At 46.9% G+C, this 25,492-nt stretch overlaps 1 protein-coding gene across 1 annotated transcript in view; it reads left to right on the plus strand.

The window, feature by feature from the left end:
• Positions 1–25,492, plus strand: part of LOC135057441 (VPS10 domain-containing receptor SorCS1-like) — a 675,310-nt gene that overhangs the window by 499,303 nt on the left and 150,515 nt on the right. The window contains exons 11-14 of the mRNA XM_063963334.1: positions 5,335–5,481; positions 16,161–16,263; positions 19,040–19,116; positions 24,004–24,095. Of these exons, the coding sequence (XP_063819404.1) occupies positions 5,335–5,481; positions 16,161–16,263; positions 19,040–19,116; positions 24,004–24,095 (419 nt within the window). The remainder of the gene's footprint in view (positions 1–5,334; positions 5,482–16,160; positions 16,264–19,039; positions 19,117–24,003; positions 24,096–25,492) is intronic.

The raw sequence follows: 25,492 nt of genomic DNA on the forward strand, positions 1-25,492 counted from the left end.
CGACACCAGAATGGATGCCTTTATTTATGGAACTACGGGATAGTGTCAACACGCTAAAGCAGTCGTTTGACGACATGAGATGGCCGGACAATCAATTAGTGCCTGTCCAGGCGACTCAAACACCGTCAGGGGCTGTGAAACGCCCTTTGCCTCAGTCGGTCGACACAGACCCAGACACAGGCACTGACTCCAGTGGTGACGGTGACGAATCAACCGTATTTTCCAGTAGGGCCACACGTTATATGATTTTGGCAATGAAGGAGGCGTTACATTTAGCTGATACTACAGGTACCACTAAACAGGGTATTATGTGGGGTGTGAAAAAACTACCTATAGGTTTTCCTGAATCAGAAGAATTAAATGACGTGTGTAATGAAGCGTGGGTTGCCCCTGATAAAAAGCTGATAATTTCAAAGAAATTATTGGCATTATACCCTTTCCCGCCAGAGGTTAGGGAGCGCTGGGAAACACCTCCTAGGGTGGACAAGGCGCTAACACGCTTATCTAAACAAGTGGCGTTACCCTCTCCTGAGACGGCCGCACTTAAAGATCCATCAGATAGGAGGATGGAAAATATCCAAAAAAGTATATACACACATGCAGGTGTTATACTACGACCAGCTATAGCGACTGCCTGGATGTGCAGTGCTGGGGTAGTTTGGTCAGAGTCCCTGATTGAAAATATTGATACCCTGGACAGGGACAATATTTTACTGTCGTTAGAACAAATAAAGGATGCATTTCTTTATATGCGTGATGCACAGAGGGATATCTGCACACTGGCATCACGGGTAAGTGCTATGTCCATTTCGGCCAGAAGAGCTTTATGGACGCGACAGTGGACAGGCGATGCGGATTCAAAACGACATATGGAAGTTTTGCCGTATAAAGGGGAGGAGTTATTTGGAGTCGGTCTATCAGATTTGGTGGCCACGGCTACAGCCGGGAAATCCACCTTTCTACCTCAAGTCACTCCCCAACAGAAAAAGGCACCGACTTTTCAACCGCAGCCCTTTCGTTCCTTTAAAAATAAGAGAGCAAAGGGCTATTCATATCTGCCACGAGGCAGAGGTCGAGGGAAGAGACAGCAACAGGCAGCTCCTTCCCAGGAACAGAAGCCTTCCCCGGCTTCTACAAAAGCCTCAGCATGACGCTGGGGCTTCTCAAGCGGACTCGGGGACGGTGGGTGGTCGTCTCAAAAATTACAGCGCGCAGTGGGCTCACTCGCAGGTAGATCCCTGGATCCTGCAGATAATATCTCAGGGGTACAGGTTGGAATTAGAGACAGATCCACCTCGCCGTTTCCTGAAGTCTGCTTTACCAACGTCCCCCTCCGAAAGGGAGACGGTTTTGGAAGCCATTCACAAGCTGTACTCTCAGCAGGTGATAGTCAAGGTACCTCTTCTACAACAAGGGAAGGGGTATTATTCCACTCTATTTGTGGTACCGAAGCCGGATGGCTCGGTAAGGCCTATTCTAAATCTGAAGTCCTTGAACCTGTACATAAAGAAGTTCAAGTTCAAGATGGAGTCACTCAGAGCAGTGATAGCGAACCTGGAAGAGGGGGACTTTATGGTATCCTTGGACATCAAGGATGCGTATCTCCACGTTCCAATTTACCCCTCACACCAGGGGTACCTCAGGTTCGTTGTACAAAACTGTCACTATCAGTTTCAGACGCTGCCGTTCGGATTGTCCACGGCACCTCGGGTCTTTACAAAGGTAATGGCCGAGATGATGATTCTTCTTCGAAGAAAAGGCATATTAATTATCCCATACTTGGACGATCTCCTAATAAGGGCAAGGTCCAGAGAACAGCTAGAGATGGGATTAGCACTGTCGCAAGAAGTGCTAAAACAGCACGGGTGGATTCTGAATATTCCAAAATCCCAGTTAATGCCGACAACTCGTCTGCTGTTCCTAGGGATGATTCTGGACACGGTTCAGAAAAAGGTTTTTCTCCCGGAGGAAAAAGCCAAGGAGTTATCCGAGCTTGTCAGGAACCTCCTAAAACCAGGAAAGGTGTCTGTACATCAATGCACAAGAGTCCTGGGAAAAATGGTGGCTTCTTACGAAGCAATTCCATTTGGCAGATTCCACGCAAGAATTTTCCAAAGGGATCTGTTGGACAAATGGTCAGGGTCGCATCTTCAGATGCACCTGCGGATAACCCTGTCTCCAAGGACAAGGGTGTCTCTTCTGTGGTGGTTGCAGAGTGCTCATCTATTGGAGGGCCGCAGATTCGGCATACAGGATTGGATCCTGGTGACCACGGACGCCAGCCTGAGAGGCTGGGGAGCAGTCACACAAGGAAGAAATTTCCAGGGAGTATGGACGAGCCTGGAAACGTCTCTTCACATAAACATTCTGGAACTAAGAGCAATATACAATGCTCTAAGCCAGGCAGAACCTCTGCTTCAGGGAAAACCGGTGTTGATCCAGTCGGACAACATCACGGCAGTCGCCCATGTGAACAGACAGGGCGGCACAAGAAGCAGGAGTGCAATGGCAGAAGCTGCAAGGATTCTTCGCTGGGCAGAGAATCATGTGATAGCACTGTCAGCAGTGTTCATCCCGGGAGTGGACAACTGGGAAGCAGACTTCCTCAGCAGACATGATCTTCACCCGGGAGAGTGGGGACTTCATCCAGAAGTCTTCCACTTGCTGGTAACCCGTTGGGAAAGACCAATGGTGGACATGATGGCGTCTCGCCTCAACAAAAAACTGGACAGGTATTGCGCCAGGTCAAGAGATCCGCAGGCAATAGCTGTGGACGCGCTGGTAACGCCTTGGGTGTACCAGTCGGTGTATGTGTTTCCTCCTCTGCCTCTCATACCAAAAGTATTGAGAATTATACGGCAAAGAGGCGTAAGGACGATACTAGTGGTTCCGGATTGGCCAAGAAGGACTTGGTACCCGGAACTTCAAGAGATGATCACGGAAGATCCGTGGCCTCTACCTCTAAGGAGGGACTTGCTTCAGCAGGGTCCCTGTCTGTTTCAAGACTTACCGAGGCTGCGTTTGACGGCATGGCGGTTGAACGCCGGATCCTAAAGGAAAAAGGCATGCCGGAAGAAGTCATTCCTACTTTGATTAAAGCAAGGAAGGAAGTAACCGTGCAACATTATCACCGAATTTGGCGAAAATATGTTGCGTGGTGCGAAGATCGGAGTGCTCCGACGGAGGAATTTCAACTGGGTCGATTCCTACATTTCCTGCAATCAGGATTGTCTATGGGTCTCAAATTGGGATCTATTAAGGTTCAAATTTCGGCCCTGTCGATTTTCTTTCAAAAAGAATTGGCTTCAGTCCCTGAAGTCCAGACCTTTGTTAAGGGAGTGCTACATATACAGCCTCCTGTGGTGCCTCCAGTGGCACCGTGGGATCTCAATGTGGTTTTGGACTTTCTAAAATCTCATTGGTTTGAACCACTAAAGAAGGTGGATTTGAAATATCTCACATGGAAAGTGACCATGCTTCTAGCCCTGGCTTCGGCCAGGAGAGTGTCAGAACTTGCAGCTTTATCTTACAAAAGCCCATATCTGATTTTCCATTCGGACAGGGCAGAACTGCGGACTCGTCCGCATTTTCTCCCTAAGGTGGTGTCAGCATTTCATCTGAACCAGCCTATTGTAGTGCCTGCGGCTACAAGTGACTTGGAGGACTCCAAGTTACTGGACGTTGTCAGAGCATTAAAAATATATATTGCAAGGACAGCTGGAGTCAGAAAATCTGACTCGTTGTTTATATTGTATGCACCCAACAAGATGGGTGCTCCTGCGTCTAAGCAGACGATTGCTCGTTGGATCTGTAGCACAATCCAACTTGCACATTCTGTGGCAGGCCTGCCACAGCCTAAATCTGTAAAGGCCCACTCCACAAGGAAGGTGGGCTCATCTTGGGCGGCTGCCCGAGGGGTCTCGGCATTACAACTTTGCCGAGCAGCTACGTGGTCAGGGGAGAACACGTTTGTAAAATTTTACAAATTTGATACTCTGGCTAAGGAGGACCTGGAGTTCTCTCATTCGGTGCTGCAGAGTCATCCGCACTCTCCCGCCCGTTTGGGAGCTTTGGTATAATCCCCATGGTCCTTTCAGGAACCCCAGCATCCACTAGGACGATAGAGAAAATAAGATTTTACTTACCGATAAATCTATTTCTCGGAGTCCGTAGTGGATGCTGGGCGCCCATCCCAAGTGCGGATTATCTGCAATAATTGTACATAGTTATTGTTAACTAATTCGGGTTATTGTTGAAGGAAGCCATCTTTCAGAGGCTCCGCTGTTATCATACTGTTAACTGGGTTTAGATCACAAGTTGTACGGTGTGATTGGTGTGGCTGGTATGAGTCTTACCCGGGATTCAAAATCCTCCCTTATTGTGTACGCTCGTCCGGGCACAGTACCTAACTGGAGTCTGGAGGAGGGTCATAGGGGGAGGAGCCAGTGCACACCACCTGATCTGGAAAAGCTTTACTTTTTGTGCCCTGTCTCCTGCGGAGCCGCTATTCCCCATGGTCCTTTCAGGAACCCCAGCATCCACTACGGACTCCGAGAAATAGATTTATCGGTAAGTAAAATCTTATTTTTTTTCTTCTATTTTTCACCCTGTTTGTGAACTGTGCAATGTAGCAAAGTAAAAGCCACGTACGGATGGATAATTTTATCAGTCAACAGATTAATTTAGGGTCTGGAATCCACACAAAGGGGCGGAGCCTGTGTCGCACGCTGCTGCAACCGCTAAAGCGTCTTTTGGCGTGGTTACGCCTGCCATTAAATGCTAATGCTGGACTGGAATCAGCTCTTCCCTAGATGCTGTAATACCACTTAGAGCTTCTTTAGACAATTTCATCTACTCAAGAGATCAACAAATCTGCCCGCACATTTGCACAATAGAGGCGTAGAAGGCGGAGTTTATATTTGCAATGTATCCTCATTTTCTGATTATTACACCATCCAATGCTGAACCTATTATTATAATATTCACATTGTGTAAGGAAAATATGTACTAAGACTCATCCTCCAGTTGGATGGGTCTTAGTACATAGTAGTGGCCCAGTATGATCATACTGATGGAGCCACATTTATCTTGGCTTGTTTGCTGCACCTAGGCACACCATGGTTTATTCGCATAAAGATAAAGATGTCTCCATCTGTATATCTGTAGCGTCTGGAGAAAACGTGATAACCTTCCAATCCTCCGCAGGCAGACTCTCCCGTAGTCTCCCTGGTGAACTGATGACTGGCCAGTTCCCCCAGTACCTAAACTGGTCTAACAAGCTTTAAGAGACAGCCTGGCGTAGATCTGTTTTTCAGCTGCATCCATTTTTCCTAGGTAGCAGGGATAAAGGGGATGTTCTTGGCGAACAAGAAGACTGACAGCCGCGTGAAGACTTTCATCACTTACAATAAAGGCAGAGACTGGAACCTGCTACAAGCGCCTGACTCTGATCTGCGAGGAACCTCGGTGAACTGTTTATTAGTAAGTGTGTCTCCCCGTAACCAGACGTGTGCAGCAATACACAGATCCAATCACCATTTGGCAGAGCCTCCTACATCCAGCAAAACATTGTATTGATCTCTGCATTTAGCAGAGAATGGTGCTGGCTGCCATTTAATCCTATTCTGTTTGGCACTGATTCCGAGCACTTGTTTTCCCTCCTAATCTATGTCCGTGCAATGACACAATTAGATTGCAAAAGCTAAAGGACAAGAATAGCCATTAAATAGCGAAGTATAATATGCTAGACATGGCTGACGAACAGAGTCGGCCCTGGGCATAGGCTATATAAGCTAATGCTTAGGGAGCCCTTGCTCCGGGGTGGCTCCAGCAGGCACAGTGGTGGTATTGGCTGCAATTTAAGGGGCACCATCCAAAATCTTGCCTAGGACACTAAATTAGTGGGGGCCAGCCTGCTGACGGGAAAGCAAGGGCTAAGCATGTTTTGGTGTGGCCCCGATGGAAATAACAGGTGCCCTCTTTGCATGCTGTGTTCCTCGGAAGGGGGCTGTGTCACTCCCTCAGTAGCCCAGGACCCGGTTAAGGACCGGACCCACGTACCATGTGCCCATCCTCTGTCTCCTCTAGACGACATTGATATTAGGGGACCTATTTATCAAATCGTATTTACAAGAACCCCCCCCCCAAAAAAAAAAAAAAGTTTAGCAAAAAATATGAAATATGCCCCCAGGTGAGAATCATATATTTCAACATTCTTTATTTTCTCCCACCTACCATGGCGCCTTAAAGTAGGTCACTTTTTTTCTGAAATTGGGGGTAAAAGAACGGGGGACCTAATTGACACATAATGCAATTCATATTTAAGATAAAAAAAGAAGTTGTGGTAACTTTCTAGACACAATGGAGTATATTCAATCAGGGTCGAAAACTGCAGTCTGTCGAAAAGACGTCAGTTTTCGACTTTTTAAGGACGAATAGGGATTCGACCTATTCAGTCCCATCAGTTTTTATTCGACAAGTCGGGGAATTCGACTTGCAGAATAGTACGTGAATCGGTGGTATAGCTGCTGATTGACGTACTTTTGAGTAAAACTTGGCCAAATTCAACAGGATTTGGCCCCGTTTCCGACCATCTCAGCCCGACATAAAAAAATGTCGGACTGAGATGAGAGACCTTAGAGCAGGAGAGGGGGGAAACCTCGGGGAGACGGAGGACAGCCGCGGGCATACAGCACAGTGCTGCAGCAGGATGTCACACAGCCGTGCCGCTCACAGCAGTTTCCACCCGGCTCCAGCAAGTGAGGTCATGCTTGCTGGAGCCGGGTGGACAGTGCCGTGAGGACAGGCGGCTGTGAGACATCCTTCTGCAGCGCTGCTGTCCTCCGTCTGCCCGCGGCTGTCCTCCGTCTCCCCGACATAGGGGTTGTCGGATCCATTCCAACAAATGCATGTCGGAATGGATCCAACGCTAATTGATTATACCCCTATGTGTTGTTGATAAATACAGCGTCAATTCTGAGTCACTTATGTGTCCGTACTGTTCATTCAGTTTCCGTAAGTGCCTCTTATGTGCGATGGGGCGCACGGGGTAAAGCGTCACCCCGCATACATCTTTTCTTTTAGGTCTTATAAAAGTCGTACTCTTCTTCCTCAGCACCTATGAAGCTCTTCCTGCGCAGATTGCCCAACTATGGCATCCATCATTACCTTGCAGGAGCGCGCATGAAAATGTGTAACAGACTGCGGGCCAAATATATTTGTACGCAAATACAATTGCAATTTTCTTATCTGCGGAACTGCTAATGTTAGGAAATGAAGCTGCCGCCCAGCAGTGATTAGACACGCCCACTCATTCACAATTGCGTACAAATTCGCAACCTGTATGAAAAAAAACAAGGAACATTGGGTCTAGGGGCTGGAAAGCAGTTAAAATAGCGCCAGTCGGGATCGCAGCAGTCACAATACCGACGTCGGAATCCCGACAGGTGGTGAAATGTTGCCGCCGGACTATCGGTGACACAGGCTATTCTCCCACTGTGGGTGTCCAATATATAATATTAGTACTAATAAAATGAAAGAAGAAAATGCTGAATTATGGTGGATGAAATGAATGACATTTATAATGCACCACGCTACTATACGCCAACCTGCGCTGAAAGTAGGCTGGCGAGGCACAGTGGTACTTGTGGTTCCACTTGTCGCCTGCTTCTGATATATACTAATAAAGTATAAATAAATTTGCTTCTATTAACTTTGTAACTACAAATTACCTTGTAGTTTGTATGCGAGAGAGCCTCGCGGAACATGCGCCATCTATAAAATATACATAACTACTTACAGTAAATGTTAATGCTGCTTTTATCACCATATTTATTGCATTAGCTTAAAAGACGGAACATAAGTTAATTAAAAAGGTTCCCTGATATTTGCCATAGAAGCAGCTTTGGGGAAAATCTAAAGTGAATTATGACTTAAGGAATCATTTAGTAACAAACCAAACAAATTAAGATAAGCAAATATGGTGTTAAAGAAAGTAATCTACAAAATAGGCTTTTCTCTGTTAATGTAAATTACACTCCTGCGCTGTGAATTGACACCTGCAGTTCAGGACAAAACCACTAGATGGGGCAAGGCAGCAGCAGATCTGCAGAGGACTTTATTAATCAAGAATTATAGCTGTGAATTATAGAAAGTACTATTTTTAGTATTATGACCTATCTCTCGGAAATAAAATCCTGGTCATCGTAAAGTCGTACAGAGAAAATAAAAATACAGCAGTCGTTGTTCCCAAACAACGTTCTCCTTAATAAGAAATATGTGCCAGTACAGAGAAGTGTGTAGAATTCAGAAATTGTATTGTTGTATTATCCTGCGCAAAAGCCGCACAATGCAGGGTTGGGGGGTTTCTATTGAACAAGAACCAAAAAAAGGCATGAGGTAAATGTAAGGTTCACAGGGGTGTGTCCTATGTTTTAAAGTAGCAATCTTTTACAAGGCAAAATGATTGCTACATTAAAACAAGCAGTCACCAGGAATCTGCCAATGTCTGGAGATTGCAGGCTATTACATTTACCATGTTGGGTCTATTTATTAAGGTGAGAAAAGCCCATTCCTTGGCGTTTTCACCGGAGAAAGAGCTTTTCTCAACTTTTCTCAGTTTATCAAAAGGTCAGCATTGGAGATATCAGGGGTTGCATTCTGTCGCTGGATAACTCCATTTTACCATGGCATTGTCTTATAACCGGCAAGAGCTACCTGCAAAGCCAGAAAGGCATCGCTATCCCCCCCCCCCCTCTCCCTTCTGGATAAACCATTGTACGTATGTGCGGATACTGGCCGCGCTTACGCATTTCACCATGACCCTGTGGGTGATTCAGATCTGATCGCACGCTAGATTTTTTCACTGCGCTGCGATCAGGTCAGAACTGCGCATGCGTATGCACCACAATGCGTAGGCGTGTCACATGGCTACAAAGCGGATCATTGCTGTGTGATGGGTATAACGAAGAATCCATTCGCACAGCCGACTGCAAGGAGATTGACAGGAAGAGGGCGTTTGTGGGTGTCAACTGACCATTTTCTGGGAGTGTCTGGAAAAATGCAGGCGTGTCCAAGTGTTTGCAGGGAGGGTTCCTGACGTCAATTCCGGGACCAGACAGTCTGAAGTTATCGCAGCGGCTGAGTAAGTTCTGGGCAACTCAGAAACTGCACAAATATTTTTTGTACAGCTCTGCTACACATGCGATCGCACACTTGCAAAGCAAAAATACACTCCGCTGTGGGCGGCGACTATCTGATCGCAGCAGTCAAAAAAAACCATAGCGAGTGATCAGGTCTGAATGACCCCCTATGTGCGTTAGGCTGCTGGTGAAGTGAAGGAGAGAAACCATTGCAGAGGTGTGAGGTACGAGGTTTTTACCCATGCCATATTGGTGGCTCTAACAAATCTGTATTGTTGCTATAAGCCAGGAATACAGATTTACAGTTAGTGCTGATTATTAGTCTAATTATTATTATTAGTAAGAACAATAAGAGTAGTAATAATAATAATAATAATAATAAGAATAAGAATAATAATACCGCTTTATATTAGGAAGACTTACCTTTTGTTAAAGCAAAACTGTACATGCAATATGCAGAAACACAGAAAGGGACCATACTGGGTGGCACGGTGGCATGGTGGACGGTATTGGGTTCGATTCCGTCCAGGCCACTATATGTGTGTGGAACTTGTGGAAGAAAAGTACATACAGTACATCAGGTACCCCCATACTTAGGAGAAGTAGTAGGGCATAGTATCTGGTCATCTCTTGTGTTAATGGCATCCAGCCGCAACTATCGGTTCACCAGTGCAGTGTGGCTCGGACGATGCACAAACTGGCAACATCAGCTGCTTGCTTCTGATGCCACAACAGAGCACAACACTGCATCAGGCCTACACTGTGCTTAGCTAAACTTATGAATAACTATATTATTCCCAGCACAGCACAACAGGTGATAACTGCACCCGGCAATGATAACATTACTCCTGAGTCCCCTCTGTTCCAAGAATTTTCCATCTAATAACCGAGTACAAAATAGAGAGATTTCCATAGTCATGAAGCTTCCGTCTGTAATATGTAGACTCTGCGGGAGGCATATTCATCAATACTGTATGCCTCTATTGACCCCGTCATTTACCAGAGTCATTTGTGTCCAGGAATGGAAAATGAATTCTTCTTTTGCCCCCAACCTGCTCTTCTCCCAAACAATAGGCTTTAAGTTTAGTTGGGTAGTTACAGATTAATTCCGGGAGACTCTCCTGCTCACGGCAGCTGCACCCTCATGTTAGTCTAAGAGGGTGCTCACTGTACTGGGGAAGGAACAGGAAGACTTCTCAGAGCCAAACCAGCAGGGGGTTTAGGGAAGTCTAAATTAGATGGGAATCAGCCCCTTGGGGACCAGTGGCCAACCCAGGGAAGCCCAATTACCTAAGCACCCTGAACGAGGGAGCCAGGCCAGCAGAGCTCAATATGCAGGTTGACTTACCTGTCCAGGTGTGTGTTTTTTTTTTGTTCCAGGCAGGCAAGGCCATGCCACCATTGCAGAAAGGTACGGTATGATGTGTATATAACTAGATATAGAGAGACAATAGAGATCCGGTGACTGGTTCACATTCTTTTTTTTTTTGCAGAGAATTTAAAACATAAAGTAATCCTGGCAGAGATTATTGTAGGGATCGGAGTGGACTGTAATGATAGGGAGTGGAGGGGGATTCAGGAGCCCACTCTGCTGTCACTTCAGTCTATATGAACACGTGCCAGAGGAAGGTTCATACATACGGTATAAGCAGCAAGAAACACACAAAGCAGAAGAAGGAATATAGGCCCTCATTCCGAGTTGTTCGCTCGCTAGCTGCCGTTGTTTGCAGTGCAGCGATCAGGAAAAAAATTGGCACTTCTGACCGTTTTCGGGGAGTGTGTGTAAAAACGCAGGCGTGTCAGATACAAACGCGGGCGTACCTGGGGAAACGCAGGCGTGCTGGCCAAACGCAGGGCGTGTTCGTGATGTCAAAACAGGAACTAAACAGTCTGAAGTGATCGCTAGCTAGGTGTAGGTCTGGAGCTGCTCAGAAACTGCACAATCTTTTTTTCTAGCAGCGCTGCGATCCTTTTCGTTCGCACTTCTGCTAAGCTAAGATACACACCCAGAGGGAGACGGCTTAGCATTTGCATGGCTGCTAAAAGCAGCTAGCGAGCGAACAACTCGGAATGAGGGCCACGATCCGATAACCAGCAATTATTTCACTGATGATCAGCTGGGGCCATGACTTCTCTCTGTGTACGGTTCCTTCTGTTTTCTGTGTGTTCCGTGTAAGAGAGCATTGGAACACATTATTACATCAGTCACTGGTTTTTGTTACATATTTGCATTTTCTGGTACTTAGCATCAGATGCAGTATTATTAGCGTTGCCTGAAACATCTGTGGGCGTCGTAGAATGAAAATAACCTGGCTGCATGGAGGCAGAGATCCTGGCAGGAGGAAATTACTGCCCCCCACCGCCAGGCAGGCAAATATACTTCTGCATCCTCCACGGGTGTGGTTCATCAAATCGATAGTGTCTAGGTCGACAATGTTTAGGTCAACCACTATAGGTCGACAGTCACTAGGTCGACATGGATGGAAGGTCGACAGGGTTTCTAGGTCGACATGTGCTAGGTCGACAGGTCTAAAGGTCGACATGAGGATTTTTATTTTTTGGGGTGTCGTTTTCTTCGTAGAGTGACCGGGATCCCAAATTAGTGCACCGCGTTCGCTCGCCATGCTTCGGGCATGGTGCCTTCGCTTCGCTCGGCACACTTTACCGTTCCAATCGTAGTCCACGTGGATCGTTAAGTATGAAAAAATTCAAAAAAAGAAAAAAAAATTGAAAAACTCATGTCGACCTTTAGACCTGTCGACCTAGCACATGTCGACCTAGAAACCCTGTCGACCTTCCATACATGTCGACCTAGTGACTGTCGACCTATAGTGGTCGACCTAAACATTGTCGACCTAGACACTGTCGATCTTCAGACCGGATCCCATCCTCCACGTGGGCTCTGCTTACTGTATGTACAATGGAGTACAGGCTGCTGACTTGTGCGCAGTAAGACCTGCAGGGAGCACAGTGTTATCCGGACAGTGCAACCAACCGCAGTGCACAGTCCAGTGGCCGGGATGCTTCATGACCAATTTAGACTTTTCAATAGCCTTCCCCCCCTGTGCAGCGTGTCTGCAGAAGACTGCACGGATCACAACACACCACAATCATAACCAGCCCCGGACTCTTTGAGCCGACCCTGGTTCAAAAAATACAGGAAACAGAATGTGTAGGGGTCCATTGTATTTAATGAACCAGCACCATCCCCGGTTCTAAAAATACGGGAGAAAAATACGGAGATTGGCTGTGAGTTGCCGCTCACTCACAGCCAATCAGCAGCCTGTTACCATGGTAGCGGGCTCTGCAGTGGGTTCCGCCACTTGTGGGAGTCTTTCCGACCCGATCGCACGCTGCAATTTTTCGCAGCCGCGCGATCAGGTCGGAACTGCGTGTGCGCTGCGGCCGCAATGCGCAGGCGAGTCGTTACCCAGCGACAGCCGTCACTGGGCAACGACCAGAACAATGAAGAAAGAGGTCGCAGCAGCGACCGCAAGAAGATTGACAGGCAGAAGGCGGATCCGGTGTGCTTCTGTTTTTCAGCCCTGTCTTGGTTGCATTTTCCTCAACACACCCTTACTGTATTAACCGAAAACATATTGGGCCTAATTCAGACCTGATTGCTAGGCTGCATTTTCATACAACCTGCGATCAGGTCTAAACTGCGCATGTGTATGCACTGCAATGCACAGGCGCGTCGCACAGGTACAAAGCGGATCACTGCTCAGCGATGGGTTTGTGCGAAGAATCCATTCGCACAGGCACTCGCAAGCAGATTGACAGGAAGAAGGCGTTTGTGGGTGTCAACTGACCGTTTTTAGGGAGTGGTTGGAAAAACGTATGCGTGCCCAAGCGTTTGCAGGGCGGGTGTCTGACGTCAATTCCGTTCCCGGACAGGCTGAAGTGTTCGCAGCGGCTGAGTAAGTCCTGGGCTGTGCAGAGACTGCACAATATCTGTTTGTACAGCTCTGCTACACAAGTGCTCGCAGACTTGCACAGCTAAAATACACTCCCCTATGGGCGGCGACTATGCGAATGCAGGACTGCAAAAAAACCAGGTCGTGGCCTCTACCCACCCCTATTCTGCCTCTCGAAGCTTTGTGGTAAATCCACTACTGCCCCCCCAGATAGATCATCATCTCCCTTAGCATAGAATAGCCGCTTTCCCCTCACACAGATCGTTTCCCCCTAGCATGGACTACCCTCTCCCGCATACTGTAGGTCATCTTACTTTAGATATAAATAACTCCCCTCCCCCTCAGACAGATCATCTGTCCCTAGTAGATTCTTCCTCCACCTAAGCCAAATCATCTCCCCAAAGCATAGAATAACCCCCCGCCCCTCAGACAGATCATCTATTCTAGCACAGAATACCCCTCCAGATTGATCATCATATCCCTTACCATAGAATTAACCCACCCAGATACAACTCATACCCCCTTAGCACCAAAAACCCTTCCCCCACCTACTACAGAATATCCCCCTCCCACCCCCAAGACAGATATCCATCAGGGCCGGTTCTAGACCTTGTGGCGCCCAGGGTGAAAATTTGGCTTCATAGGGAAGGGGCGTTACCACAGAACAGTAATAGTTCACATTACACCGCACAGCAGCGTCTGTCAGTCACATTACACCGCACAGTAGCGTCCGTCAGTCACATTACACCGCACAGCAGCGTCCGTCAGTCACATTACACCGCACAGTAGCGTCCGTCAGTCACATTACACTGCACAGCAGCGTCCGTCAGTCACATTACACCGCACAGCAGCGTCCGTCAGTCACATTACACCGCACAGTAGCGTCCGTCAGTCACATTACACTGCACAGCAGTGTCCGTCAGTCACATTACACCGCACAGCAGTGTCCGTCAGTCACATTACACCGCACAGTAGTGTCCGTCAGTCACATTACACAGCACAGCAGTGTCTGTCAGTCACATTACACCGCACAGTAGTGTCCGTCAGTCACATTACACCGCACAGCAGTGTCCGTCAGTCACATTACACCGCACAGCAGTGTCCGTCAGTCACATTACACCGCACAGTAGCGTCCGTCAGTCACATTACACCGCACAGCAGTGTCCGTCAGTCACATTACACCACACAGCAGTGTCCGTCAGTCACATTACACCGCACAGTAGTACCCCATAGACACATTATGCCACACACCGTAATGCCCATTATATATTATGCCACACACCATAATACCTATTATACATTATGCCACACACCGTAACACCTATTTCAACTTATGCCACACACAGTAATGTCTATTACATATTAGGCAACACACCGTAATATCCTTTACATATTACGCCACACACCATAATGCCCATTACATGTTACGCCACGTACCGTAATGCCCACTACACATTACGCCATACACTGTAATGCCCATTACACGTTATGCCACTCACCATAATGCCCCCAACTCCATTTTACGCCCCACACACAATGTCTCTTATAAATTATGTCCCACAGCTTCTAATTATTTTCTAATTACCTGCTCGCTGCCCGGGGTCTCATGTTCATTGCCAAGGGTCTCATGCTCAGTGGCAAGGGTCTCTCGCTTGTTGCCAGGGGCCTCATGCTTGTTCCCAGGGGGTCTCATGCTCATTCCCAGGGGGTCTCATGCTTGCTGCCAAGGGTCTCATGTTTACTGCCAGCGGTCTCATGCTTGTTCCCAGGTCTCATGCTCATTCCCAGGAGGTCTCAAGCTCGCTGCCAATGGTCTCATGCTCACTGCCAAGGGTTTCATTCTCACTGCCACGGGATTCATGCTCATTGGCAAGGGGTTTATATGCACCCAACCCACCTGCTCCCCTGCACTTCTTCTGCAGCAGGTGCCATGGGCTACATGGGGTCCCGCTGCAGCCGATACCATTGAGAGAAACACTCATATGCTATAGATCCTACTCAACCTCTAGTGTCTATCTCCTTTCTCTCCTCCAGTTGCTATAGGTCAAGTAGTGTTTCTCTCAATGGTATCAGCTGCAGTGGGTGCCCATGGCGCCTGCTGCAGCTGGGGTTCGGGCAAGTGCCTGTGTGGTGACTGCGGCCGCTCATTCAGGTCGCAGCGCCCTTGACGGCACCCAGCTTGCCTGCACCTGGAACTGCTGCTGAGCTCTATTTCTCCCTATCATCCAGTACAGCTCAGCAGGCAGCCTGACAGTCTTTTCAAAATAAAATGTGCTGCAAGCTGCATGAATATTGTTGTTTTTTCAAAACAAACTGCAGCAGGAGCCATTAACAGCGCAATCAGAGGACATCTCCCTGTCAGCCCCGACTTTCCCCATTGTGTCCCCCTTCCTCGCTGCACAGTCTGGAAAGTTGCAGCTGATGGCGGCCCGGGGAGCACAGTGCAGGCTGCTGAACTGATCGCAGCCTCTCTTCCTCCGAGGTACGTGACGTCACTCGCTGGCGTTGTGGCGCTCATACCTCCTTTCAGGTTAGCGGTGGCCTCTTATGCTGACAGCGGCCGCACTAGTAGCTTTGATTGGTGTGCGGGGCCGCCTGTCATCTGTTTCCCCGCCCCCTTCATACGTCACCCGCTGGCTGGCTGTAATGCACAAAAGATGTGACCGGGTGAGGCGCCAAGGGGGCGGGGAAACAGATGACAGACGGCCCCGCGCACCCATCGGCCCACCGGTAATCTCCCCGGTCGTTGTAGTGGCCAATCCGGCCCTGTATATATACATTTATTTTACGGGAGGACTATAGGTACCAGCAGGCTCTTGTGGTTCTCCTAGCACCAATATTCGGGGGAGGCTTGCTGAGACCTGTAGTCCCCCTGTAAAAGACAATGGGGGTCATTCTGAACCAGTCGCTCGCTACAGTTTGTCGCAGCGCAGTGATCGGGTCGGAACTGCGCATGCGCCGTGGGAGGGGAGCGGATGCTAGTTTGTGGTTACTCTTTAATGCATAGGTTCCTAGAACACGTAATGTAATACATAGTATAATAAAGGACCAGGTCATAGAATCTATGAAGCTTAAACGCACTGCATGTTGTCTTTCCTTGCAGCCGTACTGCTCTTTGCATCTGCACTTGAAGGTGTCCGAAAATCCGTACACTACCGGTAATATCGCCAGCCGCGACACAGCGCCAGGCATCATTGTGGCATCAGGTACCTGCTATAGATATGCATTTGTAATGAGACGAGGGTAACTGTATATCTGGGTGCAGCGATAGAGCACCAACAACATAGCTAGAAGTATGGGAGACATGTACTGGAATATGTGGACTATCTTAGTTGTGCGGGTGGGAAACACAAAGTATTAAGTTGAAGTCATAATCCCTAGAGAGCGATAAAGTGGACGGAGGTAAAGTACCAGTCAATCAGCTCCTAAGTGTCATGTTACAGGCTGTGTTTGAAAAATGACAGGAGCTGATTGGTTGGTAGTTTATCTCTCTTCACTTTTTCTCTCTCCAAGGCTCAGTACATCTGCCCCCAAGTCTTGATACATCTCCCCCTAATGAGAACAGAGCAGGGGACCCGGGAATCTAGAGAGGCACCAAGTTTCCCTAATGATTCCAGTGATGCATTGTTCAACCCCAGTTTATAAGGCAACGGCAGTGGCATAACTCCCAATAGACAATGGAGGCATTTGCCGCCGGGCTCCAGCTGTCAGAGGGGCACCAAGAACGAAAGACCGAGGGGGCTGCTGAACTAGAAAAGATCTATCTCCACTCATTTCATAGTGATTTAGGGTAGTCACTGCTGACTGCTGTCCAAGCTCAGAAACCCCCCTTGAAGATCCCTTCATCTGAAGAGTCTGGAATGTGTCTAATGAGAGATCAAAGTGTGTACAATGATCTACAGCTCTGCTGCTGTGTCTTATATGAGGAAAGAAAGGAATGCAGTAGTTGGTTTTAAGAAAATGTACTAATTATTACAATAAAACTTTTAGGGGGGGGGGTATTTTTCAGAGCTTGGAGAGAGGTAAAATTGTGAGAGATAAAGACCAACCAATCCACTCCTGTCATTTTTCAAACACCTGGTAACTAAAAGTGTATGGGCTAAATCAGCTCATCCAGGGGAGATGTATCAAATCACCGTTAGAGAAGACGTTGCCCATAGCAACTGTCAATTATGGATAGTGCTGGATAAATGATTGCTAGGAGCTCACTGATTGCTACGGGAAACTTTTTCAGCATAGAAGTTTTGACCCCCCCCCCCCCCCAAAAAAAAAGGTCTTGGTGCTCAATCTCCATCAGCGCCAGAGAGGTTTATTGACGAATACACATTTTGGGCTCTATTCAGCGTTATTGTCGAAATCGTCCCGAATTTATTTACTCTCAAAATGTATCACTATAAATTCTACGTGGACGTGCATTTGTGGTAACACGCTGTTCCTGCAAAGTTGTAAACGGCTTTATTTTCGGAAGTTCAAAAAAACCCCCATCTCTTTCTGGTTCTGCGCACGCTCAGTCACACACTTACGTAACAGTGCAAATAGTCCTCTTCCCTGCGGTGTGTGACGAACCGCAAGTGCACGTTAAAATGTGTACAACAAGTGTTATATTGGTCTATATACATTTATATTGATGTGGTTTTATATATACATTTTAGATATAAATCTACATAAATATGCAGTAAATGTAAAGTATACAGACCAATATAAATCCTATGTATACATTATAAATGTAGACACGTTTGGGAGTCTGGAGCTGGACATACACCGCCGCTCGTCCCACCGCAGCGAAGCAGACTGGGGCGGAGTGTCAAGATCCTGCAGGGACTGATTGGAAAATTTCCCTCTGTTTTCGTAAATAATTTAAGGATTTTCGTCATTCTGAAACGCGTTATATAAAGTAAACTTTTATCGGGAACTTTAACGTTTTAATGCTTGCTGAATAGCATAAAACATTATAGCACTGTAGAGGGAATGGCTTGCGCTCTGCTGAGCGATACTCAGCGAAATGGATATTAACGGAGAAGATAATTGCGCTCTCTTCTCCGGTAACCCTTTTCTGAATAGCCGGCTACGTTACAAATGCGGCTTTTTAATGTAAAGAAAAGGCCTGAATAGAGCCCTTTACGTCTAGAGAGATGCACCAGTGATATCCAGACCTGATCTACGCTTAGTAAATGTTGCAGAGAGCACAAATCTTTCACCGCAAATGATTAATCTGGCGCTGCCGGTAGCGCAGACAGCTCCCATTACTCACCGGGGACTGCAGGTTAATATTTACTTTCGCAAGGCACTATATAAGTGACACGAAAGGGAAGAAATACTGCAAGCGGGGCCGCGTTGGAACAAATACAAGTACTTGTAGCCGAATAGGTTAAAATAAACAACTTCATACAGGGTACAAGACCATTATAAAGGAAACAACCAGCGTTACTATAGGTGACATAGTTTAAAAGTTTTATATCGATGTTATTTACTGTATGTGTCTTATATACTATAAATAAAAAGGTAATAATGATCTTAGGGCCTAATTCAGACCTGATCGCAACAGCAAAATCTTTCTCTAATGGTCAAAACCATGTGCACTGCAGGTGGGGCAGATGTAACATGTGCAGAGAGAGTTATATTTGAGTGGGTTATATTGTTTCCGTGCAGGGTAAATACTGGCTGCTTTATTTTTACATTGTAATTTAGATTTCAGTTTGAACACACCCCACCCAAATCTAATCTCTCTGCACATGTTACATCTGCCCCCCCCCTGCAGTGCACATGGTTTTGCCCATTAGAGAAAAAGTTTGCTGTTGCGCTCAGGTCTGAATCAGGCCCTTAGGTATAAGCACAAGTGACCCCAGTTCTGTGGCAGGTGGGTGTACTGCGATCTTACGGGCGGATTATAGATGTGGCTAACGGCTCAGCGACCGTTGCGCTGCACAAGCTCGCCGCGTTGTCATCTCACAACCATTTCTTGTATTCTCTCTCCGCACACAGGGAACATCGGCACCGAGCTCACAGAGACTGATGTCAGCATGTTTATATCCTCCGACGCCGGCAATACGTGGAGACAGGTAAATATAATGGAGACACATGTTGTCTGACACTGACGCTTCTTGAATGCTGACCCTGCAAATGACAGGCGCCTCCTCAGGGCTGATGGTGATGTGTGTGACAGACTCATGAGGGAATAAGTGGAATGGTGCGGAGGTTGCTAAATCAGAACTAAATATAACGCAGACATGGCATAGCAGAAATATACCCGGGGAAGCCAATTTGTTACTGAGTAGTTTCTAAAAGGATTAACCCTAATCTGACAACATACAACTGTATATAAAATAAATATATAAACGCAATCCTAGTTACAGAGGAACACTCGGAAACAGAACTTTCTTAGAAAAGGAGCGGCAGCTCCTGAGAACCTTTTTCTGTATTATTCATTTTATTTATTTTTGTTTTTTTTGTATCTTTCATTATTTAGAAGTATTTTCCTATAGCATATATTGTACATTAATTGCACATGATCACCACAGCAGACTGAATAAGGCACCAGGAAAATATCATCTTATTGCACCCCATTTGCATTAGTAAAATATATGTTATGACATGTAACTATGTCAAGACAAAACTATTTATACCAATTACACTAAGAGGTTCCTTACATTGGGGGTAATTCCAAGTTGATCGCAGCAGGAATTTTGTTAGCAGTTGGCCAAAACCATGTGCACTGCAGGGGGGGCAGATATAACATGTGCAGAGAGAGTTAGATTTGGGTGGGTTATTTTGTTTCTGTGCAGGGTAAATACTGGCTGCTTTATTTTTACACTGCAAATTAGATTGCAGATTGAACACACCACACCCAAATCTAACTCTCTCTGCACATGTTATATCTGCCTCCCCTGCAGTGCACATGGTTTTGCCCAACTGCTAACAAAATTCCTGCTGCGATCAACTTGGAATTACCCCCATTGTACACAATTTGCAGTTACTTAACAGTACAGTAGGTGTAATGCTTGGTGAGGTCTATATGACTCTATACAGTATTTAGGATTCAGTTTCACCCAGAAGATCTCATCACTACAGACCTTTACCCATTCATAACAATGGGGGTCATTCCGAGTTGATCGCTCGCTAGCTACTTTTAGCAGCCGTTCAAACGCATAGTTGCCGCCCACGGGGGAGTGTATTTTCGCTTTGCAAGTGTGCGAACGCCTGTTTGCCAAGCTCTGCAAAAACATTTTGTGCAGGTTCTGAGTAGCGCTGGACTTACTCAGCCGCTGCGATCACTTCAGTCTTTTTGGTCCCGGAATTGACGTCAGACACCCGCCCTGCAAACGCTTGGAAACGCCTGCGTTTTCCCAACCACACCCTGAAAACGGTCAGTTGCCACCCACAAACGCCTTCTTCCTGTCAATTTCCTTGCGATCGGCTGTGCGAATGGATTCTTCGTTAAATCCATCGCTCAGCAACGAACCGCTTTGTACCCGTATGACGCGCCTGCGCATTGTGATGCATACACATGCGCAGTAGAGACCTGATTGTTGCACTACAAAAAATGGCAGTGAGCGATCAACTCGGAATAACCCGCTATAGGCGAGGGTACATACATGAGTTTCCATGTCATATATCTTGTAGAATGACACTTACTATTCTGTTTATTATACTATTATATATTCACACATTTATATTTATAAACACCACCTACTGTCCTAGTGTAGCCTACAAGTGACATTGTGCTGGTGACAGGTGGGACTGCAGTTTGTTTTCATAACAACTCTACTAATTATTTATTTATTTATTACTTATTTGAACACACACATCCTCCTTTTTAAATTGACAGATACTTATCCTGCCATTCAGTCTTCCTCCCTTTAGCACATTAGTGTATTCCATATTAGAGCATGATATATATTACATTAATGGTGCGTAAACCAGAATCTCACAAACGCGTCCTTCAAGACACCCCAACAGCCAGTTTTTAAGGATATCCATGCACAGGTGACTTAGGGGGTCATTCCGACCCGATCGCACGCTGCAGTTGTTCGCTGATGTGCGATCGGGTCCGAACTGCGCATGCGCTGCGGCCGCAATGCGCAGGCGCGTTGCTGCCCGGCGATGGGGGACGCCGGGCAGTGTTGGACCCTATGAAGATCAGGATCGCAGCACCAAACGCAAGGCGATTAACAGCAGGAAGGCGTTCCTGGGTGGCAACTGACCGTTTTCTGGGAGTGTCGAAGAAAACGCAGGCGTTTTCAGGGCGGGTGTCTGACGTCAATTCCGGGACCTGAGAGACTGAAGTGATCGCAGCGGCTGAGTAAGTTCTGGGCTACTCAGAAATTACACAAAAACTTTTTCTACTACTCCCCTGCACATGCGATTGCACACTTGCACAGCTAAAATACACTCCCCCATAGGTGGCGCCTATCTGATCGCACGGGCTGCAAAAAATTGCAGCGTGTGATCAACTCGGAATGACCCCCATAGTATCAAAATCTATTTTTATTATACCCTCTGTGCACAAGCACCTTTGGACTCTTGGCCTTGATTGATGACCGCGTTTACGAACCACTGGATAAACTATAGTCCGGAGAACCTGGTTTTGTCACATTCTGTATGTAAAACTGTTCATTGGAAACCTTTATTTATACATCCTGCAATAGCTGCCTGGAGTCCCAAGAACTACGGGACACGAATAGAACAAGTTCCAGCTAAAAAGTGTATGCCGGCCATTACTTTAGATAGAATTCTCTGTGCTCTGGGTATGGAGAACGTATCATCAGCAGAAACTGAACAAACTATCAAGAGTTTAATATGTGCCTGAATTCCAGAGCTGTCAGGCAATTTACATTAATTACACCCAACATAGGGGGTAATTCTGAGTTGATCGCAGCAGGAATTTTGTTAGCAGTTGGGCAGAGAGAGTTAGATTTGGGTGTGGTGAGTTCAATCTGCAATCTAATTTGCATTGTAAAAATAAAGCAGCCAGTATTTACCCTGCACAGAAACAAAATAACCCACCCAAATCTAACTCTCTCTGCACATGTTATGTCTGCCCCCCCCCCCCCCCCCCCCCTGCAGTGCGCATGGTTTTGCCCAACTGCTAAAAAATGTCCTGCTGCGATCAACTTGGAATTACCCCGGTGGTCTAGCTGCTGTCAGATGTAAGAGCCTGTAATGTGCGATGTGTAGCGGGATGGCAGCAGGTCTATAGGGATAAGTAGGAAATGGTTTTTGTAGGGTACGCACCCTTATAGAGTATAAGGGGGTACTCCCCCTTATACAGATGGAGCCATCTTCATCTTGGCTTTTACTAGGATTAAGTGAGCCAGGCCAGTCGGAATTAATCCCCTGCTGTAATGACTTAATCCCCTGCTGTATTGTTCTCTCTGTATTGTATTGCAGCTGAGAACAATAGATGAAAGGTTTATGCTAATAAACCTTGGTGCACCTAGGTGCAGCAGAGGAGCCAATATGAGCGTGGCTCCATCTGTATATGACCACACTCTGATAGGTGACACCATTATGCTTACTGCAATTTGGGAATATAACGTTTTCCACGTCAGGCGTTTTTCTCCCGGATAATAATGATACGCCTTGCTTTATATGCTGCGATACAATCTAGGTTTCATTATTCTGTGCTGGTGATTATATATGTATATGGCATTGTAAGACGGCTGGGGCTGAGTTACTGACATAGAAAATTAGCAGATGGTGAGCATCGTCTGCCAGAGAATTCATTATTAAACTTTTCTTATAGAATAAAAATGCATGGTGGTGATCGTCATGTTCTGTGCGATAACACTAAGGTTTTTATTTATTTATATACCTCTTATATAGCAACGAGGGAAGTTACAGCATCTACTGCAGCATCTTCCACCCACACTGATACACCTGTGAATTTCTGCATGCCCCCTGTGCTTGCTCCCTCACTCTGCAGATACAGTATCATTGCTCTTGGTTATTTTGGATATTACTCCTGTATTATGCACATACTGGAGAACAGTCCGAAGGTGGCAGTGTTGGACTGGGGCATGAAGGGCCCAACGGGGGAATGCAGTGGTAGGGGCCTATGTTTAGGGGTGTGGCCAGTCTCCAGAAGGGGTGTGGCCCACCGCCACAGAGGTTTGGTTAACCATTAGAGAGTGCATGGTCTGGGACGGAACCTGATCCCTAGAAGAGAAGGTGGGTCCCCAAGGCAGTATGGCCCACCGGGGGCTTCACCGTGGTGCAGAATTATTGGGTAACGAGTGGCCCTAAACCAGGGGAACCCTGAAAACCATAACCAGGTCTAAGATTAAACTGACATCCATGAGGATACTATCTTACAGTATCACCCACCCTCCAGGTCTGAGGACACTTCATAGAGAGACGCATTGCCAAAGGGTGGACTCAGTTTGTAAACACTGTAATGTTCTGATTGGTTACTGGTGGGTTCTAGCCCCACCCACTTCTAAGTTATTTACACACAGTCAGAACTGGGTGAAAAAACCCATACTGTTACCCCATAATAAAACTGGGGGTATAAAACCCAAGATTAGACCCCGGGTGTTATTCCAATGTATGGGTGGAATTACCTTTAAATAAAAATCCCTTTAAATGCCTCTGTGTTTCTGATGAAATGTATTCAGGTCACAGTACTCTGTTCCCCATTGGTGACAATACTGTACGTCGGTGCCTCTCCCACCCCTGTGCTCCTGTAGCACGGTGCAGATATTGCATATTACATGTTAATTACTAAAACAAGGCCTCAGAGACTGCGGCGCTGTCTGTAGAGAAGTGTGCGCCGCTTGTTTCTGGTGGTAAACGAGAGATTTGCTGGAGGCCTCGGGCAGAGGGATGAGCACAATAACTCTGAACTGAGCAGAGAACACGGGGTGGGATGCGGGGGCTGCCTGTGAATGTTCCTCACTCCCTGTTTTTTCTGTCTTAAATAATTTCTTAAAGCAATTTGTATTTGGCAGATCTTTGAAGAAGAGCACAGCGTCTTATACCTTGATCAAGGTGGGGTCCTGGTCGCCATGAAGCACACGTCGTTCTCCATCCGGCATCTGTGGTAATGACTGAATACATTATACGCCTGCTCTCTTTTTGTGAATGGTGAAAACAACGTTGAGATCAGGGGCATAAGGGGTTACGTTTGTTTCCATGTGTGTTTCTGTAATGCGGATATCAGGAGATGACTTTATATTATTATATTATATTATTGCTCAGTATTTTATTTCCCTTCTTCCAAGGTGTCACTAACTGGGGGAAAGCTCAACTCTGTAAGCCCGGTCACTGTGCTCATCTCTGGCCCATAACCCCTTGGTAACTGCAGCAGTATGCTCTACAGGAGACACAAATATACAACCACCTAGCAGCCACACAGATATACCCCCCGTATAGCCTCACACAGGTATACCTCCATGTGGCCTTACACAGGTATACCCCCCATATAACCCTACACAGGTATACCCCACATGTGGCCCTACACAGGTATACCTCCATGTGGCCTTACACAGGTATACCCCCCATATAACCCTACACAGGTATACCCCCCCATGTGGCCTTACACAGGTATACAACCACCTAGCAGCCACACAGATATACCCCCCGTATAGCCTCACACAGGTACACCTCCATGTGGCCTTACACAGGTATACCCCCCATATAACCCTACACAGGTATACCCCCCATGTGGCCTTACACAGGTATACCCCCATGTGGCCCTACACAGGTATACCTCCATGTGGCCTTACACAGGTATACCCCCCATGTGGCCCTACACAGGTATACCTCCATGTGGCCTTACACAGGTATACCCCCCCATATAACCCTACACAGGTATACCCCCCATGTGGCCCTACACAGGTATACCTCCATGTGGCCTTACACAGGTATACCCCCCATATAACCCTACACAGGTATACCTCCATGTGGCCTTACACAGGTATACAACCACCTAGCAGCCACACAGATATACCCCCCATATAGCGCCACACAGGTATACACCCTCCTCCGTATGGCCTTACACAGGTATATCCCCATATAGTCCTACACAGGTATACCCCCATGTGGCCTTACACAGATATTACCCCCCATATAGCCCTACACAGGGCTCTCTCCCATGTGGCCTTACACACTCCCATGTGGCCCTACACAGATATACAACCACCTAGCAGCCACACAGATATACCCCCCTCTGACAGCCTGTATAACACAAATATATCCCCCTGTGACAGCCTGTATTACACAGATATACCCCCTGTGACAGCCTGTATTACACAGATATACCCCCTGTGACAGCCTGTATTACACAAATATATCCCCCTGTGACAGCCTGTATTACACAGATATACCCCCCGTGACAGCCTGTATTACACAGATATACCCCACTGTGCCAGCATGTATTACACAGATATACCCCATGCGACAGCCTGTATTACACAGATATCCCCCCTGTGACAGCCT

The sequence above is a fragment of the Pseudophryne corroboree genome, chromosome 3 (genome assembly GCF_028390025.1).
Source record: "Pseudophryne corroboree isolate aPseCor3 chromosome 3, aPseCor3.hap2, whole genome shotgun sequence".
NCBI lineage: Eukaryota > Metazoa > Chordata > Amphibia > Anura > Myobatrachidae > Pseudophryne > Pseudophryne corroboree.